Source organism: Bombyx mandarina, chromosome 19, assembly GCF_030267445.1.
Source record: "Bombyx mandarina strain Sakado chromosome 19, ASM3026744v2".
Taxonomy (NCBI): domain Eukaryota; kingdom Metazoa; phylum Arthropoda; class Insecta; order Lepidoptera; family Bombycidae; genus Bombyx; species Bombyx mandarina.
Window position 1 is genome coordinate 4,392,767 of NC_143225.1, and position 20,341 is coordinate 4,413,107.

The window sequence follows — 20,341 nt, forward strand, 5'->3', positions numbered from 1 at the left end:
TGTTTGAGGATGTTGTTTAATCGTTTTTATTTTTCAAATTGTTTAACATTTAAATAAAAAAAAGAAATATATTTCATAAAAATAAAGTATAACCTCTTACGCGCGTACATAAGTACACCCACCTTTTTTTTTTAAGCAGTCAGTGGATTTTTTTTTTGATCATAAATAATACAAAAAATATATTCAAACAGGTCAGGACTTTGATATGTCTCCGGATCGTTTCACTTTAGAAAATATGTTTGCAATGGAATTGCACAAGTATCAAGATGTTGCTGAAGAAATCGTTAATCATGCTATAAAGGTTAGTTTCTCTGAGCTTAGACTGGCAGGGGAGTTAAATGTAACCCTTTTTAACTGTATATATTGCTAAATAAGTTTTCCTTAGCGAACTAAAGTATACTATAATATTTGACTTTTTTAAATCTGAAAATAAATTGATACGTGCTCAATATTGAACCTAAAATATCTAGAGTATGCATATGCTATCGGTTCTTGTGATATTGGGTAATAAAAACAGAAAGATCTTAGAGTCGAAATAAATTGTGAATTTTTTAGGAATTGGCTATTGAACGTGGAGTTAAAGACGTACAAGAAACTTGGGCAAACATTTCGTTCAGTGTAGCCAGACACTTCAACAGAGGGGAAGACCGTGGCTACACTCTCAATCCGTGCGACGATATAGTTGTGAAGCTAGACGATGATTCCATGTCTCTCCAAAGTATGGCAGCTTCACAGTGAGTTGAGGCAATTTCTAATGAATTACCAATCTCTTAAGAAAGCTCAATCTGTAAGCCGAAAATTCCCCATCATTGTACTTTAAGACGCCACTAAACATTGCATCGTTTCACTATGAATTTTTAATGTTAAATATGTAACGTAGACTCATTTTATGTGAAATATAATAACATTTGCATTGTTTCATTGTATGTTGACGCATGCCAGAAACTTCCACGAAAATTTAATATACATCAACAACTTCAACTTGAATCTCGAGCTACGAGCGAACGCATAGGAGATGAATATTCAAATTTTGAATTTATTATTCATACTGCATTTTTTCATCAAAAAAAAAGGATTCTGTGGTTTTATGAAACCACGGTAAAAGTGAAACTTTTTTCACATTATAGACATTTAACTCTGACAAACAACATTTACATTAAACACTGACAAAAACAAAAACAAAATAGCGTGGAGCACTGGCACAAATGAGTAATAGTCAGTCTACTACACGGTCAGCTGCTGCGAACTATAGGCGCCGCCATATTGGCATTGGCTGCTCTGACGAGCGCCTTTCACTTTATCTCTACTCCGCGGCCGACCGTCACGCGACATGCAACACACAGATGAAAAAGTTCGAGACGATGTAATAAAAGTTTCAGTTTAAAAACGTTGCCTTATATAATATTTATTTTCATTTTTTAGATTCATTGGACCATTTTTAACAGTAGTCCAAACATGGGAACGTCGACTGTCTCTGATATCTGAAATAATTGAGGAATGGATGGCGACTCAGAGAAAGTGGCTTTACTTAGAAGGCATATTTGTTGGGGGAGATATACGAACACAACTGCCTGAAGAGGCCAAAAAATTTGATGACATCGATAGGGCTTTTAGGAAGGTAAAAAGTAGACGATTTTCTAATAAGACCAATGTTATACTAATACTTTTACTTTTAAACTATCAAAATCTCTCAATCTTTAAAGTGCCATTTTTGTTACAATTTCTTAATAATATATTTTATATATATCTCTGATGTGAAAAGCTCATAACATTAACCATACTTGACTAAAATAAAAGATGAAACTTTTGAATTCTGATTTCAAACCGTCGTTTAAATAATTCCAGATTATGTTGGATACCGCGAAACGTCTTAATGTCGTCGACTGTTGCACGATTGGAGGTAGACTTGAGGAATTCGTTAATTTAGGATTAGGCTTGCAAAGGTTAGTCATCAATAAAATCGTCTTAATACAATAAATAATAACTAATATCATCATCATCATCATTCTGTCCTATTACCCTCTGCTGGGGTGTAGGGCTTGAATCAAATCCTTCCATTTACATCGGTCTTGGGCAGTCTGTTCTAGCTCCTCCCACGTCATGCCCAAGACACCTAGCTCCTGCTCCACCGAGCGACGCCAAGTTGTTCTAGGGCGACCTCTCTTCCTTTTGCCAGGCATAATATATAATAAATAATATAAACAAAATAAGTTCATTGAAAACAAAATTTCGATTATCAGTTAAGTCGGTTTATAGACGACAATTTTACGTAACAATGTCTACTGACATTGCTAGTAAAATTATTCGAACTGCTAGTTCTGACGTCACGCGAGAAGAGATAAATTTGTCACAAGACATTGCTTGGGCAGATCGTGCCTCTCTATCGCTTGTTCCGCGCTCTCACTTGCACGCTAAGGCTCAGGCGGAACGTGACGTGATCTATAAGACGTTCTCACGTCAAAAAAATTACGGGTCTTCGCATTATGGTAAATTATTACTTTTCTCTGCATTTCAGGTGCCAAAAGTCTTTGAACGACTATTTGGATTCTAAACGCCGTATTTTTCCTCGATTTTTCTTTATTTCCACGGATGAACTGCTCTCGATACTTGGGAGTAGCGAAAGCAGTTGTGTACAGGAACACATGATTAAGGCACATATCTTTTAATTTGATTCAGTTTTTGAAAATGATGATGTTCGTCTCAAGGGAATGTAAAACATAATCATTGAATTAAATTTAATATTGGAATTTTCAGATGTTTGATAATATCAGAGCTTTAGATTTGTACGTAGATCATACCAATCGTCCAGTCGCAGCCAAAATGATTTCTGCTGAAGGAGAGGTAAAGCAAGAAATTTAACTTTTTTATTGCTATAGGTATAATGGCTTAGTTTTGTCCGTGACATTGAGGATGTCCATGGACATCAGTAGCTACTTACAATCAAGTGGACCGTGAGCTACTCTCCCGTCTACTTCTCTATATCAACTGTCTCACCCGTCAAATCGGAATGTGTGACCGCTTTGCAGCACGGATAGTACAATACAGATTTAAAACACGCCTTACCACCAGTAAAAAAAAACATTTCCACAATTATTTGGATTTTCAATACGAAGTATATCCCCAAGAATTTTTGTCTATCAAATATCTTAAGGTCGAATATTGCATACGTTTTTTGTAATACTCCCTGATTTTTCTAATAGATAATGGATTTCCGAAATGTAGTTTACACAGAGGGCAGGGTTGAAGATTGGATGAATTTGGTACTCGTAGAGATGCGACACACAAACAAATTTATTACGAAAAAGGCCATATTTTACTATGGAAAAAATTGGAAGGTACCAAGGTAATTTCGGTGCTTTATTCGGAGCATAATATGAAGTTGAATTTTTATAAGTGCAATTTTTTTTTTATGAAACATGTGTTTCTAGAACTGATTGGATCCTAGAATACCAAGGAATGGTGTGTCTAGCGGCTAACGGGGTGTGGTGGACCGCAGAAACTGAGGAGACATTTTTAAGAATAAAAAAAGGAAATAAAAGAGCAATGAAAGAACATTTGCAACAGCAGAACGAACAACTAGACGGACTCGTAGTTAAAGTGAGACAAGGTAAAACGAACAAACTGGTGGTAGGACCTCTTGCGAGTCCGCACGGGTAGGTACCACCACCCTGTCTATTTCTGCCGTGAAGCAGTAATGCGTTTCGGGTTGAAGGGTAGGGCAGCCGTTGTAGCTATACTGAGACCTTAGAACTTATATCTCAAGGTGGGTGGCGCATTTACGTTGTAGATGTCTATGGGCTTCAGTAACCACTTAACAACCAGGTGGGCTGTGAGCTCGTCCACCCATCTAAGCAATAAAAAAAAACACTGATGTACCCAATATGTATGTTTGGGTGTATTGGAACCGCTCCTGAAAATGACAGGTGATAATGCTTGTAAAAAAATTTAAGCAAAAACCTAAGCAAATCCAAACTGCTGTATTAAATAAAACTGAAGTGAATCCAGTGTACTCGTATAAGGTAATTCGACCATACCTGTCTTAAAATCCCGCAGATCGACATATTAACCATCTAAGGAAATACGTAACTAATATGAAAAACGTCCATGACTAAGGTGTAAAATCATGCAATAGCCACTTGTAGATATCGCCAACTTGCCTCTTTTTTATTCTGACCTAAGCTTAACTATGCTGATAGCCTTGAGAGGCTATTTCAGCTTTACCCTAGCGTGTATGAGCTCTCGGGCCTCAAACCAGAAGTGTTGCTAACACTGGCCCTAGCAAGAGCAAGTGCTTCACAGAATCTACTACCAGGTCGAAAACGCGACCCACTGAGAAGATCCGGCGAGAAACTCAGTGGGCTGTGTCTGTGGGTTAATTTACTCGCCGAGCCCTTCGTCGTAAGCGACGTGTTCAACGAGGACGGTGACCAACTTGCCTAATCCTGACGCAAAGCAATCATTTGTCCTGATTTGAAGCTTGGATAAGCTACTATACAGTAGGATGTCTAGAATCAATGTCGAAGGAGAGCAGCGACATCATGTTATTATATTTATGGCCTCCTGTAAACCAAAAAATTTATTGCTAATATCATAGCGCCCAATGAAACACAATAAATACTAGCTGACGTGTAGAATCCAGGGCCTTGTGCGAACGCAGGAGCGCACACTAATATTTATTATAGTCTGATCATACTGCGTGACTTGCATTGAAATTATCATGAAACTATAATGATGACCCCAATTTTCTACATAATTAGGTAATATTATTTGTGACGCCTTAAATACTTTACAGTTTTCGTGGTCACGGACGATTATAATAACCGTAAACGTTTTAATTATATCTACGACGCACAAAAAACGAATAAAAATTTAATGAACATAATAATCCAAAGATAGTAGAAAACTATCAAAATATCTGTATGCATTTCTGATTTAAAATTTAGTTTCAGACACATTGATAGGATTGAAACGTTTTAACATAGATTACAATAGTAATTTATTAAAATATTTAAATTGCGTGAATAAATTTGTCGTCTGAGACGGCGAAACTGATTTAATAATCCCCAGATTTATCGTCGAACGATCGTCTCAAATTCCGCACGATAACAACAATAGATGTGCATGCAAGGGACATTATAGAGGGGTTCGTGCGAGATAATATTACTGAAGCTGCCGAATTCGAATGGGAGAGTCAATTGAGATTCTACTGGTTAAAGAAAGATGACAACTTGTGGATAAGACAATGCACTGGTACGTTTAGAAAATCATCTTCGAATCGTACGACTTCATGATGGTTCGGGACTTATCTGTGTTTTGCCATTTACAGCGACCGATCATAAATGTTTATAAACGTTTTACGAAATATAATAACAAACCAAATTGCGTTCCAACTTTATGGCCACTACAAATATATGAAGCAGATGTTATTGAATTTAATTATTTAATTTTCATGCACTCCGTCCAACGTCAAGTGATTAAGTATTGACATTCACGTATTAATAAACCTAGCGGAGACGCTATTACCTTCCTACCTATATCTGTTACTGTTACTGGTGGTAGGACCTCTTGTGAGTCCGCACGGGTGGGTACCACCACCCGCCTATTTCTGCCGTGAAGCAGTAATGTGTTTCGGTTTGAAGGGCGGGGTAGCCGTTGTAACTATACTGAGACCTTAGAACTTATATCTCAAGGTGGGTGGCGCATTTACATTGTAGATGTCTATGGGCTCCAGTAACCACTTAACACCAGGTGGGCTGTGAGCTCGTCCACCCATCTAAGCAAAAAAAAATCTTTTGCATTGACAATCCACTTCAAAAGCCACTGAAATATATTGTACTAGGATCAGATAGTTTGTTATTAACATTGTTAGATTTTCCCCTTTTAATTACATTTAGTTTTTAGAAGGTAATATGAAAATAACTCCTTTAAAATATGTTTTATACGCAGTTTCAATATTACAGGCGTATTTGAATACGGATACGAGTACATGGGATTGAATGGACGCCTGGTCATCACACCGCTCACAGATCGAATATACCTAACTATAACGCAAGCATTGACAATGCAGCTCGGAGGAGCTCCAGCCGGTTACATACTCTTAATTATTTAACATCAATTGCTTGCTAAAATAAAAAAAATAGTTCAAATTGAGAAGCTCCTTAATTAGGTCGCTTAGATTAATCTACATAAATATATTTTCGAATGCAGGTCCCGCTGGTACCGGCAAAACCGAAACTACAAAAGATTTAGCAAAGGCTTTAGGTCTTTTATGCGTGGTGACTAACTGCGGCGAGGGAATGGATTTCCGAGCTGTTGGACAAATCCTCGCTGGTCTTTGCCAGTGCGGTGCTTGGGGATGCTTCGACGAATTCAACAGAATTGATATATCGGTGCTCTCAGTTATTTCAACGCAGCTACAGTGCATCAGAAGTGCTTTGCTCATGAAATTGAAACGTTTCACGGTAAATACTAACGTTTTAAAAACCTTGGCAGAGGTTTGGGAAGCCAACGACGAAGGGAAGAGCAAGTGAAATTGCTTCGTGAACAGAAGTTCTAAATACTATTGCTCTGACCTTTTTTTATTGCCAAGCCACTGCCTACCGTATGCATATGTACCAACTTATCTTGAAATTGTCCTTAGCGAGGTTCAGGCATCTGTCAAATACCTTGTGTTCTATTATAGCTAACGCCACTAGCAGCATGCAGTATACATAATAATATATTGAATAGTTCTATGCTTATATTACTTCAGTGGTCTATTTTATTCTTAAATTGTTTTTTTTTTTTTTTTTATTGCTTAGCTATGTGGACGAGCTCACAGCCCACCTGATGTTAAGTGGTTACTGGAGCCCATAGACATCTACAACGTAAATGCGCCACACACCTTGAGATATAGTTCTAAGGTCTCAGTATAGTCACAACGGCTGCCCCACCCTTCAAACCGAAACGCATTACTGCTTCACGGCAGAAATAGGCGGGGCGGTGGTACCTACCCGTGCGGACTCACAAGAGGTCCTACCACCAGTAATTACGCAAATTATAATTTTGCGGGTTTCATTTTTATTACACGATGTTATTCCTTCACCGTGGAAGTCAATCGTGAACATTTGTTGAGTACGTATTTTATTAGAAAAATTGGTACCCACCTGCGGGATTCGAACACCGGTGCATCGCTTCAACACGAATGCACCGGACGTCTTATCCGTTAGGCCACGACGACCACAGTTGGTTTTTCAGATATATAATAAAAAGGGCCGAGGCGACCTCCTGTGTAACCAATTTTTAATTTTCAGTTTGAAGGGCAGGAGATAGCAATGGATAGCAAAGTTGGTATCTTTATAACCATGAATCCTGGATACGCCGGTCGAACGGAGTTACCTGAATCCGTGAAAGCTTTGTTCAGACCTGTCGTGTGCATTCTACCTGACCTTGAAATGATATGTCAGATATCCCTATTCTCTGATGGATTTCTTACGGCCAAAGTGAGTAAACCTTTAATGAAAATCACAATCGATTGTAGCACTTGTTGACAAGGATTTAATCTCTGTTTTCCCATATCCATTGCAAGATTAAACCTACCTACCTCGTATTATGTTGCAGGTTCTAGCCAAGAAAATGACAGTCCTGTACAAAGTAGCAAGAGAACAACTATCGAAACAATCTCACTATGACTGGGGATTAAGGGCTCTAACGGCAGTCCTCAGGATGGCGGGGAAATTGAGAAGAGATTCGCCAGGACTCAGTGAAATTATGGTGCTGATGAGAGCTTTAAGGTATAACTATTTAAAATAAATAATGAACTATTTTACTTGGTTCTATCATAAAGCCTACATGATTAGTACTCTTATTTTGATTTTATAACATGGGTGTTCTGATCAAACATCTGTTGTTAGGTAATTATCAGAGGCCATAGATATCATAACAACAATGCTGCTAACCGCATTGAAATCAAATACTTAAATTTATTATGGAATAACTATCCTGCCATTCCAATCCGAAAGCGTGACTGCTAAACTACAGTCCCTAAAGGCATACCGGTACCTATTTCCTCGTCTGAACTGACTTTTGTTTTGTTTACACAGGGACATGAACCATCCAAAATTCGTATTTGAAGACGTGCCTCTATTTCTTGGACTGATAAAAGACCTTTTCCCTGGGTTGGAGTGTCCTCGTGTTGGTTATCCAGAATTCAATGCTGCCGTTCTTGAGGTTTTAGAAAAAGACGGATATGTTGTACTACCGCATCAGGTGAGGTCAACATTTTTCTTATATGTTATGTACGCCGCAAAACCAAAGGATTGCGTCAAAAAAATACCAAAACTTTTTATTGGTGTTTGAATGTCATTTTCATGTCATGCATCTGAAACCATAACAAGAGAAGAAAACTACAAACAAACAAGAGAAGCTATTTTTTAAAATTTCATTGAGTATATAATGCATCTTGAAAAATATCATTGCTCTAAAATATTGTTAACAATGAAAAAAAATGGTTTTTAATTGTTTTCTTTGTGTTTGTTAATGGTACAAAGTGTGAAACAAGTGACACCATTATTCGACTCCCGACAACCCGTTGTGGGCCCATCTGGACTAAATAAGCTACTGCTGACGTGTTTACCTTGAAAAGCAACCCAATTCCAAACATACTATAGGTACCTAATAATACCTACAGCTTTACTTGGGAAAATATAATACAAAGGTCAAAAACCGTTTTTCAGTCGATGTTTGGGATAGAGGGTTACGAAACCGAAATTGTATCGATTATTACTTCAATTCAAACTGTTATTTCGGTATCGTTTGACTCAATTTACATTTAGCTTAGTGTATGGTGCGTCGTATCCTTGTAAAAAGTATTTAATCAACTTTTTCAGGTTGATAAAGTGGTTCAACTGTATGAAACTATGATGACTAGGCACTGTACGATGCTAGTGGGGCCCACGGGCGGCGGCAAGACGGTTATACTTCATTGTCTAGTGAAAGCTCAAACTAATTTGGGTCTACCTACAAAACTCACAGTTGTTAATCCAAAGGTAAAACGTTTTGTACAGCTAATTTCTAAGTCTAAGTATTTTACGAATTTAAATTTCGTTCTTAGAAACTATGTAGCGTCTGAAATGTAATCACAAGCAGACTTTGGTCTATCTTAGTTTCTTTTAGTCTAAGCAGATATTTAGTTTTTAGACAAACCAATATGGATTTTTTTTATTTATTGCACAGCTGAATAGACGAATAGAAAAGTCCATTTAGCCTCAAATTATTATCGTAGCCCCTGGACATTTGTACAAGAATGCCGTTCCTAACTTGATATTGAAGTCTCAGTTGTATTTTTAAATTGCTGTCTCTGTCTATTCCACCCTTCAAACCGGCACGCATGGCTGCTTCGCACACGAAGTTGACAAGATTGCGCTGACTGGCCAATACTGCGAATGATATTCATAACAATATATCTGGTTGCTGTATTGACAGGCCTGCTCCGTTATAGAGCTGTATGGTATCTTGGACCCTGTGACAAGAGACTGGACCGATGGATTATATTCGAAAATATTCAGGGAAATGAACAGGTAATAAATAAATTACCTATACTGTTTTTTTTTATAATGAAATAAATAGGAACGTGTAGATTTATAAACAGATTACAATATTCGTAATGCAAATTCAGCTACAGATAGTGACTTGGCTGTGCTTCTGGCAATACTGACGAAAATGAGCGACGGGAAAGTACTCTATATCATATGGGCCGTATGGTCATCTGCCTCTCTCTCTCTCTTCAATCGGTTCCTCATTGCTAAGGATCACGACTCCGTCCGATTCCGTCAACCAGCTGTTTCCATCGATCCCGTTCTGTAGCTTGGTGGAGTGCAAAGACAATAAAGAAAAATAATCAAATTATATGTAGCTCGTTTCTGCACCACATCAAAAATAGGAATTGATTTTTAAGATTTAAGACCTGGTAACGAAACCATTAAGCCAAGTATTATTTCTTCGTATAATCTGTTATATGAAAAATGATGTGAAGCGAAATGGGATGAGGTTGATTGATTTGAGATGAATAGGAATGCACGGGTTGGAATAAATTCTCGATAAAATGGTGGTTATTTCCGTTAACTTTTCCAATGGACTTTTTCAAAAGAAGAAAAACTAAATTAACAAACTAAAAACAATTCACACAACCTCTCTCATCACGTATCCGCTAAAAAGTCCATAAAAACTGATGAATTGAACACGTTTACCAAAGAAAACATTACAGAGCACCCACATACATCTTTGAACAGCACGTTTGAATTTACCTTAACCTATTTTCAAGTCGTTAAAATAAACTTTACCACTTTAAGAAATGTATAAAATAAAATTCCAGACCGGCAGAAAAGAATGAACGTCGCTACTCATTATTCGATGGAGACGTAGACGCTCTTTGGATAGAGAACATGAATTCGGTAATGGACGATAACAAGCTCTTGACCCTCGCGAACGGAGAGCGAATCAGACTGGCCCCGTACTGCTCTTTACTCTTCGAAGTTGGAGACTTGAACTATGCGTCTCCGGCCACTGTTTCCAGAGCCGGAATGGTGTTCGTCGACCCCAAGAACTTGGGATACGAACCTTACTGGGAAAGGTTAGAGGTCTTATTAGTAGTCTTAATATAGTATTAGTTGTGTCAGCATTAACTATTTTGTGTTTTGATAAGGGTAGGCACTTGTAATTTAATTTTGAATATGCTCTGTCGTAGTTTAGCGAAGTTTATAACTGCGACGTCGGATTCTAAAGATTTGTCGTCAATAATTAATTGCTCCAGTAGGTGGTTTCGTAATCATAATTTAATACTTTTACGATTTAATTTCGCGGTTTTGATTGTCATTATATTATTTACTAGCGACCCGTCCGAAGCGAAGCTGTTTGGCTAGTTTGTACGCTTGAAGCACGTTGTAAAAGAAAAACTGCAGTAACATATTTTTATAGCATACTAGCGACCCGCCCTCGCTTCGCTTCGGAAACTGTAATTTATTATTGATTTATCCACTATTTAATTAATGTTATTATACATATAAACCTTCCTCTTCAATCATATATCCTATATATTAAAAAAAGCCGCGTCAAAATCCGTTGCGTAGTTTTAAAGATTTAAGCATACATAGGGATAGAGGGACTTTGTTTTATACTATGTAGTGATGATGCTTGTAACACTTTACAATTTTCTTGGTCACGGACGACTAAGGGGTTGTTATACCTACATCGACATGAGAATATTGTGTTAACTACCGTCGACATATTTATAAAAAAAAATCTAGATTTTGACGTCTAGAAATAGATAACATTACTAGAAATGAAACCATTGGAAATGATATAATGATAATAAAAAATGTGAAAATAAACCATAGATGTAGTTTTAATTATGTCTACGACTCGTGGAAGGAATGTCAAAATATACTAACACCCGTATCTTTAGTCGTTCACACGAGCGTAACTCGACTCGACTCAACCTCCAACGCGCGTTTTGGTATGATTAGTCGTAAAAATAAACTCCACTCAAACGTCCTTGGAAAAATTTCCTAACCGGAGTGAAGTGACCAAACTGTCAAGTTAAGGTACGTCGCGACGTACCTTGAACGTTCCTCAAGGCTGGTTTTCTATCGATGTCCAAATAGTATGTGGACCGCAAATGGAAATATATGATATTGTTGTGCAATGGCCTGGATCTGTGCATGATTCGCGCATATTTTGATAATTTAAGTTTGATAATATTTATTAATAAAGTAAATAGTTCGAGGTTAGACATTTGAAACTCTTTATTTTATTTACCTACATAAGAGTCATATTTTGCTTACTACCTGATAAATAAAGTCAATGCGATTATAAGTTTTATTTATATAATAATAAACTGGTGGTTGTGGAAAAGCACTTCAACAACACGATGCAAGCAAAATCACATAAAAGCGGCGAATAAAAATACAAAGCCGGATCCGAAATCTAAAATAATGATAGGTTAGAAAATAAATAATACACTTTCAGATTTACCGCACGCACACTTAATTACGAATAACTCAGCAACCAAAACATCAAACAAGTTCATCTAGTGTCAAACAGACAGCGGCAGCTTGACTTTGACATTAAACAATGACCATAGACTACAGAACTCTATGGGTTTGATGCTAGCTTGATCAAATTTTCATCATTATTACCTCACTCGAGGACAGTTGAGGAATATTGTAATGGTCGACTAAAAATACCAAACTCGAGTAAGTTTCGAGGGAATGCTCGAGCATCATCGGATGAGTTAAGAGTGGAGGACTATTTTACGAAACGTCTAAAGATACGGGCATAAGCTTATTTAATACTGATTCCAAAAAGCGGATCAAATTCAGCGGGACAGTATTTTTTTTAAAACCATACCTTTTGGCTTTTTCTTTGACTTTGCACTGTACTTTGTCATCAGGTGGCTTTCCACACGGAGCAACGAAGAGGAGCGTGAACAACTGTCTGGTCTCTTTGAGCACTATGTACCCGGCGCGATCAACTACATTGTATTCGGCATGTTTGGACTACAGCAGCAAACGCCCTTGAAAACTATTGTCCCGCAGACTCCTCTTAACTTGGTTTGTACCTTTCTACGCGACTATGAACATCTTATCGGAGCTCAAGAACTCTTGGTAGATAGGAATCCACTGAGCTTCTCGCCAGAACTTCTCAGTGGATCGCGATTCCGATCCGGTGGTATATATCTTTTTATTGCTTAGATGGGTGGACGAGCTCACAAACCACTTGGTGTTAAGTGGTTATTGGAGCCCATAGACATCTACAACGTAAATGCGCCATCCACGTTGAGATATAAGTTCTAAAGTCTCAAGTATAGTTACAACGGCTCCCCCACCCTTCAAACTGAAACGCATTACTGCTTCACGGCAGAAATAGGCAGGGTGGTGGTACCTACCCGTGCGGACTCACAAGAGGTCCTACCACCAGTAATTCAGATTCAGCCAAACACTGCTCATGATGTTGACAAATCTATTCAGGCTGAGCCCGTGAGCTCGCCTATGAACCAAGATGGAGGAAGAATAGCCCCTCGAGCTTACTAGCGTATAGGTAAGCAACTAAAGGTAGGTAACTTAATAGGCGCAAAACTTATCTTAGGATTATTTAGGCCGATAAAACTTATTCTATAGGTCATTGTAAGCTGAATATACGAAAATAGTAAATGTTATTGGGGTTTATCTAAAGTGACTTCACTGAATATCAAACATTATACAGGTGATGCAGCTCTGCTATATGATAAGCGGTCTCTTGCCGAACAACGAAGACACTAACATGGAGATTGACAAAACCGTCGTCGAGTGTGTTTTTATGGTGGTAAGTGTACCGTCCATCATTCGATTCATATCGTCATTTCGCATCGAAAGTGTACAATTTCCATTCGAAATTCAGTTAATATGCGGAATCATTTTATCACCAATATTTTTCTCATAAATACCGTCAAAAGCGTATTTTAGATTAAATTTTTTTTTTTTTAGTTTACCTATATTTTGACTGCTATTAACAAAATTAAATTAATACATCATTTTATGTTACTTTAAAAGACAGATAATGTATTATTATCGACCAGAAGTGAGGTAGTTAACAAAAACATCGGCCTCTGCGTCACTGCCAGTCGTACAGCACCGTGCAGTCGGCGGCATGCGAGCAACACGTGCAGTATGCACGTCAGAAGTAGGTGTGCGCGCGCATGCAGCGGCACGCGAGCAGTGCGCGCGGCCAGCGGTACGCGAGCAGTGCGCGCAGTATGCGCGCCAGAAGTAGATGAGCGCGCGCAGCCAGCGGCACGCGAGCAGTGCGCGCGGCCAGCGGTACGCGAGCAGTGCGCGCAGTATGCGCGCCAGAAGTAGATGAGCGCGCGCAGCCAGCGGCACGCGAGCAGTGCGCGCGGCCAGCGGTACGCGAGCAGTGCGCGCAGTATGCGCGCCAGAAGTAGATGAGCGCGCGCAGCCAGCGGCACGCGAGCAGTGCGCGCGGCCAGCGGTACGCGAGCAGTGCGCGCAGTATGCGCGCCAGAAGTAGATGAGCGCGCGCAGCCAGCGGCACGCGAGCAGTGCGCGCGGCCAGCGGTACGCGAGCAGTGCGCGCAGTATGCGCGCCAGAAGTAGATGAGCGCGCGCAGCCAGCGGCACGCGAGCAGTGCGCGCAGTATGCATGCCAGAAGTAGATGAGCGTGCGCAACCAGCGGCACGCGAGCAGCACGTGCAGTGTGCACGCCAGAAGCAGGTGAGCGCGCGCAGGTAGCGGCACGCGAGCAGTGCGCGCAGGTAGCGGCACGCGAGCAGTGCGCGCAGGTAGCGGCACGCGAGCAGTGCGCGCAGGTAGCGGCACGCGAGCAGTGTGCGCAGCCAGCGGCACGCGAGCAGTGCGCGCAGCCAGCGGTACGCGAGCAGTACGCGCAGTATGCGTGCTAGAAGTAGATGAGCGCGCGCAGCCAGCGGCACGCGAGCAGTGCGCGCAGCCAGCGGCACGCGAGCAGTGCGCGCAGCCAGCGGTACGCGAGCAGTGTGCGCAGCCAGCGGCACGCGAGCAATGCGCGCAGCCAGCGGTACGCGAGCAGTACGCGCAGTATGCACGCCACAAGTAGATGAGCGCGCGCAGGCAGCGTCACGCGAGCAGTACGCGCAGTATGTACGTCTGAAGCAGGTGAGCGCGCGCAGGTAGCGGCACGCGAGCAGTGCGCGGCTCTGCGCTCTCCTGCTGGAGCACGGCGCCGACTCGCTACTGACCTCACACGTCGGCGACAACGCCCTGCGTCTGGGAACAAATCAGACAGAAGGCGCCTCCATTGTCAAAGTTTAGATAGTACCTGCAATGCTCCAATAACCCTGTTCGTCACGCCGTCCATCTGCTGACCAGCACTGCTACACACACCCGCCGATTTGCATGACGCTGTTCCAGGGTACTCAGGTGCACATGCGTCATCCCCTTCGACGGAAATCGTTGCTGCCGGAGGCAAAAATAAGTGCGCGTGGCGTTCGGTACAAGAGTGCGACAGCGTATTGCGATTAGACGGTACCGGTAAAGTGGTCATTAATCTCACGATCTCACGATTATAATTATGTTCTAAACAACGGTTCCACGGAACTATGCCAGGAGACATCCTGCGGCGTAGGTGTCTTGCTCTTTCTACACACAACACGATCGCGACGATGATTAATGCAACAAACTCCTAAATCCAGAATTCGAGCGGTCATGACAGCGTCGATGAGAATGATCACGCTGGTATTTTCTAGATCGACGTCCTGTCATCTTTCAAAAGCACGTGATTTTATCCCAATTCTGATATTATCGACCAGAAGTGAGGTAGTTAACAAAAAGAAATAAATAACACAGAACTAGCCTAATTAAATTTCACTGAATTAACAAAACTTCTAACAAAATGATTTCAATTTACTGTTAACGAAAACTGTTAAAATTACACAAGAACCAAACATGTTTCAACAAGAACCGCACACACGAACGCCACGCACAAAAAAGAGGCCAAGGCTTTTTTTTTTTTTTGTCCTACCTAAGCTGAGAGCCTTGAGAGGCTATGTCAGCGTAACCCTAACTTTTGTAGGTGAGCTCACGGGGCTCAAACCTGATGACGTTGCTAACACGAACCCTAGCAAGAGCCGTGCTTCGCAGAATCTACCACCGGATCGGAAACGCGACCCACTGAGAAGATCCGGCGAGAAACTCAGTGGGCTGTGTCTGGGAGTTAATTTACTCGTCGAGCCCTTCGTCGCAAGCGACGGGTTCGACGAGAACGGTGACCGGTGCTTGAAGTACCTAGAAGCACCGTTAGTGGATCGGGAGGATCCGAGATGACGTGTTTTGGGCGACGTCGACTGCTTTCCATTCTGTCCGCAGGACCGGGAATGTAGTTACCGGCGGCCACGATGAGAGGGTTCTCGTGTCGTGCCGCTTTATCGAAGTGGCGCATTGACGCCGACTGCATATACTTACTGGTGGACTCTAAGTCCAGGTCGTCATGGAGGTCGACGTTCCTGACGAACCACGGGGCTCCGACGGCTATCCTGCAAAAACGGGATTGAATGACTTGGAATGATTTTAAGTGTATGCGGGCCGCGTGAGCGAACACTACACTTGCATAGGTCATGACGGGGCGTATGCAAGTTTTGTAGAGTGTCACCTTATTTCTAAGGGACATTTTACTACGCCTACATATCATCGGGTAGAGACGTCCTAGAATGAAGGCGGCACGGTCGCGTACCGTCTTGATGTGGGGGCGGAATGTCATCCTACTGTCGAGAGTGACGCCTAAATATTTGACCTTCGGGGCCCACGGTATGGGCTGGTCGAACATCGGAGGCCAAGGCGCAGCGAGGGATCGTTTTTATAGTTTTAGCGCTGGCTCTCGGTCGGGGGTTGCCAGGACTCGGTAACAGTATTATATCTGGTAAGAAATAATAAATGTTGCAAAGATGATTAATATTAAAAATATCACATGTTAAACCTTTAAAGCACTCTCCTGTAAAATTAGTAAGTTTTGAGATTATACAGTTTTAATGCGAGAAGACGTTTGTAAGTATGATATAACCCGTGCATGCTGGAAACACGCTCTAAGCCCAGTGCACCTTGTACGCATATCACTTTGAAGCACGTGAAGCGTGCACGTACCTAACACGTGAAGCGTATGTAATATTACTACCAAGAAAATTTTCAACAGAAACAATAGAAATCACCAAGCATTACCATCACCAAGTATTTGAATGGCTTTATGTACCAGGACATATTTGAAGATTTGGATTGATTCGAAATAAATGTAAAAGATACTGACGTCATAATGTCTGACATTCAATCAACGGGTTGTATAGATTTGCAAATTCGGAACGAAAATTAATCTAAAAAAGACAGTCGAGATTGGAGGCGCCGGGTATCGATCCCGGTACCTCTCGCATGCTAAGCGAGCGCTCTACCATCTGAGCTACGCCCCCGTTGAGATATCGAGTTAAAATTTTAGATAGTATTTTTAAACTAACCTAAATAAAATATATATACTATATACATATATATATCTCAGCAAAAAAACACAATTGTATTTTGTGTGTTATTGAAATGATTTCATTTTAATCACTACTCATTGAACGATTACGATTCTCCATTATTTAATTAATAATTGTCATAGCTTCGAGAAGTGTTGTGGTTATACGAGTAACGTCATCTGGCTTACCACCCACAGACACAGCCCACTGAGTTTCTCGCCGGATCTTCTCAGTGGGTCGCGTTTCCGATCCGGTAGTATATTCTGCGGAGCACTGCTCTTACTAGGACCACTGTTAGCAACACTTCTGGGTTGAGCCCCGAGAGCTCACGTACACGCTAGGGTAAAGCTGACATAGCCTCTCAAGGCTATCAGCATAGGCAGGAAAAAAATAATCTGGCTTAAATTTCCCAAAACGGATATCAAAAACAGTAATACCTGCTATCGGGAATGTTCTGGAAAATTGTAGCCATAGTCGTGTCGGGTGCAAAAGCATTGCAGTTTAGGCATTTTACTGGTGGTAGGAACGCTTGTGAGTCCGCGCGGGTAGGTACCACCACCCCGCCTATTTCTGCCGTGAAGCAGTAATGCGTTTCGATTTGAAGGGTGGAGCAGCCTTTGTATACTTGAGACCTTAGAACTTATATCTCAAGGTGGGTGGCGCATTTACGTTGTAGATGTCTGGGCTCCAATAACCACTTAACACCAGGTGGGCTGTGAGCTCGTCCACGCATCTAAGCAATAAAAAAGGGCATGAAGTAACGAATGTCGAAACGTTATTATTATTAATTTATAGGCACATTATAAAGAGAGGTGGAGTAAAGATCACGACAATATACTTTCCAGTCAATGTACAACAGCCTCGGGGCGGCCATAGTCGACAACGGTCGATACGACTTCGACAATTACATCAAGAAGGCGTGTCCCATGATGCTGGTCGAAGACAACCCTGAGAAAAAAGCTACTACAAGTCTGTATTCAAATTTTAAATATACCTATAGTAGTTATTATACTTTGATTCGATCATTCGGTTAAGAGCATTTATGTGCTGTGGAATTATTGGCATATTTCTTTTTTAGTTTGGCTAGTTTATACGTTTGAAGCACGTTGTAAAAGAAAAACGGCTATAACATATTTTTATAGTATACTAGCTGACCCGGCAAACTTCGTACTGCCTCAATCGATAAATAAAAGACCTAAGCTTTTGTATAAGGAATCCGTACTACATGGGACACATCAAAGGACAAACAAAATTGTTATTTTTATTTAATTCCGAGCATTTTCATATTGATCTACCTTTTAAACCTTCTCTGGACTTCCACAAATAATTTAAGATCAAAATTAGCCAAATCGGTCCAGCCGTTCTCGAGTTTTAGCGAGACTAACGAACAGCAATTCATTTTTATAGTTTATTCACTGGTGGTATTTTTATTGTAAAGATTCTTGTTTTATTAACACCTACCAGTTCTGACACCGTTAAATTATTTTTGTTCTATTGTCCTTAATGCAATTCTCTTATTCATTACGGTTCGGGAAGGTCGGGCATAAGCTAATTAATAGTCTCATAAACTGTCCGAATCAGCGTTTTTTATTTATTCCATTCGACAGGGTATCGTTGGTTGAGTGGTTCCTAATATTATCACTATCAGGCTATAGACATTCAGTGCCTGATTTGCCGACAAATTTGGCCACAAAATGGGATAAGGGTAAAAACTAGAAGTCACATCTAATGCCGGTCATAGGCCATCCGTTAAAGTTCGCCCAACGATATAGCCTACGCTACCCGCATCCAAGCGATTCTAGATTCAAAGCCACAATTGGTGAAATTTTTAACGTTAATACAGCCTTTGGTCAAGAATGCATGAATGCTCTTCGGTAGATATAGATCGGACAGCAGTATCCATCTATGGGGGCTGACTATATCTCCTAATGCCAGTTTGAGAGCTTTAGCCTCTCCAATTATGTGAAGATTATAGTTAATCCGTTTATGTCATTTAAAACTGCAAGAATGGCCATTTCTATTAAAGCTAAATATGTCTTATGGTTTGCCATGTTATGCTAAAAGTAATTATGCTTTGTCTTAATTCGTATTCCAACAGAACATTTTCCGATGGGCTTTCCAACTCTATACGACTATTGCCTTGAGCTAACGACCAAATTATGGGAAGCCTGGGACTGGCTGGTACCGGAATACGAACACGATCGGGACATGAAGTTCCCCGCCATACTCGTACCAACAGTCGACACCCTGCGACTTACGTGGCTGATAAAGATTATGGAAAGCGTAAGTGAATAACCAGTGTGCTTAGTGCGAATTTTTTAACGTTCTCGATAGCGTAAAAGTTAGCCGAATTTTGTATGCAGTTGGAACAGCGCCCCTTGCGGCAAACGATCCCATTCTATACAAATGAGTCGTCTATTATCAAAGGTGGCATTCCGATAGAGGCACCCGTCACGTGCGGACGTGCTCATCGTCCACTCGATCGCCCGGTCTTTGTTCGCCCGGCTTTTGTTAGCCCGGCCATTGTTCGCGCGGCCTGTGTTCGTGATACATCTGCCGACCAATAATCGCGCCGCATTGCCACCTGTGTTCAATAGAACCGCTCAGGTCCGAGAAGTTGGGGCCTCGCCGCAAGGCGAGTGTTTCAAGACCCGGGGCCGCCCCACCTGGGTACTCAGCGATCATGGACGCTGTATTCGCGGAATTCCTCCGACTTCGCCACCCACAGCTCGCCTCAGAGTTTCTGGCCTTCAAGGCCAATCACACTGCGAGCCCTCTCGAGGACTCCGCCGCGCTCGCTGCTCCTGCGTCGCCTGTTCCTGCGTGCAGAGCTTCTGCATTGAGCACCGCAGCCTCTGTCGTGCCTGCCGCTCCCGTGTCGCCTATACTGGCGAGAAAAGCTGCTGCGTCGTCCGCCGTGACCATCGTTTCAGCTGAGCGATCATCCGCGGCCTCCGTCGCGCCCTCTAAAACACCTACACTTGCTCGTAGGTCGCCTGCACCCGCCTCCTCGTGCTCCGACTCTGACTCGGACATGGAGGTCGACCTCGCCCCCGCCTCATCGACGGATGGATTCACCCTGGTACAGAAGGGTAAGAAGCGTGCCGCGGAGTCTCGAGCTCCCGCGGCCGCTAAAATTAGCAAAGCCGTGAACGCGTCGCGCCCCCACCCTCAGACTCCCGTTGCGCCCCCAGCCCGTGCCACTCCGTCGCCGCGTCCGGTGGCACAAAATAAAACCCAGACCCCTCCCCCGGTTATCCTTCAGGAGAAGGCAGCTTGGGATCGAGTTTGCCTGGCCCTTAAGGCCAAAAATATAAATTTCACGAATG

The 20,341-nt window shown here is 41.7% G+C and overlaps 1 protein-coding gene and 1 non-coding gene across 2 annotated transcripts in view; one reads left to right on the forward strand and one right to left on the reverse strand.

Moving 5' to 3' along the window:
* Dhc98D (Dynein heavy chain at 89D) overlaps nt 1-20,341 on the forward strand; it is a 109,075-nt gene that overhangs the window by 36,359 nt on the left and 52,375 nt on the right. The window contains exons 34-54 of the mRNA XM_089735420.1: nt 192-301; nt 556-734; nt 1,423-1,618; nt 1,846-1,943; nt 2,516-2,651; nt 2,755-2,841; nt 3,201-3,343; nt 3,429-3,607; nt 5,068-5,250; nt 5,961-6,086; nt 6,208-6,461; nt 7,293-7,481; nt 7,600-7,772; nt 8,082-8,247; nt 8,868-9,026; nt 9,463-9,557; nt 10,352-10,609; nt 12,428-12,587; nt 13,240-13,338; nt 17,858-17,981; nt 19,111-19,295. Of these exons, the coding sequence (XP_089591546.1) occupies nt 192-301; nt 556-734; nt 1,423-1,618; nt 1,846-1,943; nt 2,516-2,651; nt 2,755-2,841; nt 3,201-3,343; nt 3,429-3,607; nt 5,068-5,250; nt 5,961-6,086; nt 6,208-6,461; nt 7,293-7,481; nt 7,600-7,772; nt 8,082-8,247; nt 8,868-9,026; nt 9,463-9,557; nt 10,352-10,609; nt 12,428-12,587; nt 13,240-13,338; nt 17,858-17,981; nt 19,111-19,295 (3,299 nt within the window). The remainder of the gene's footprint in view (nt 1-191; nt 302-555; nt 735-1,422; nt 1,619-1,845; nt 1,944-2,515; nt 2,652-2,754; nt 2,842-3,200; nt 3,344-3,428; nt 3,608-5,067; nt 5,251-5,960; nt 6,087-6,207; nt 6,462-7,292; nt 7,482-7,599; nt 7,773-8,081; nt 8,248-8,867; nt 9,027-9,462; nt 9,558-10,351; nt 10,610-12,427; nt 12,588-13,239; nt 13,339-17,857; nt 17,982-19,110; nt 19,296-20,341) is intronic.
* On the reverse strand, nt 16,892-16,964 carry TRNAA-AGC (transfer RNA alanine (anticodon AGC)). Its single transcript has one exon. It is a non-coding gene; the product is annotated as a tRNA-Ala (tRNA).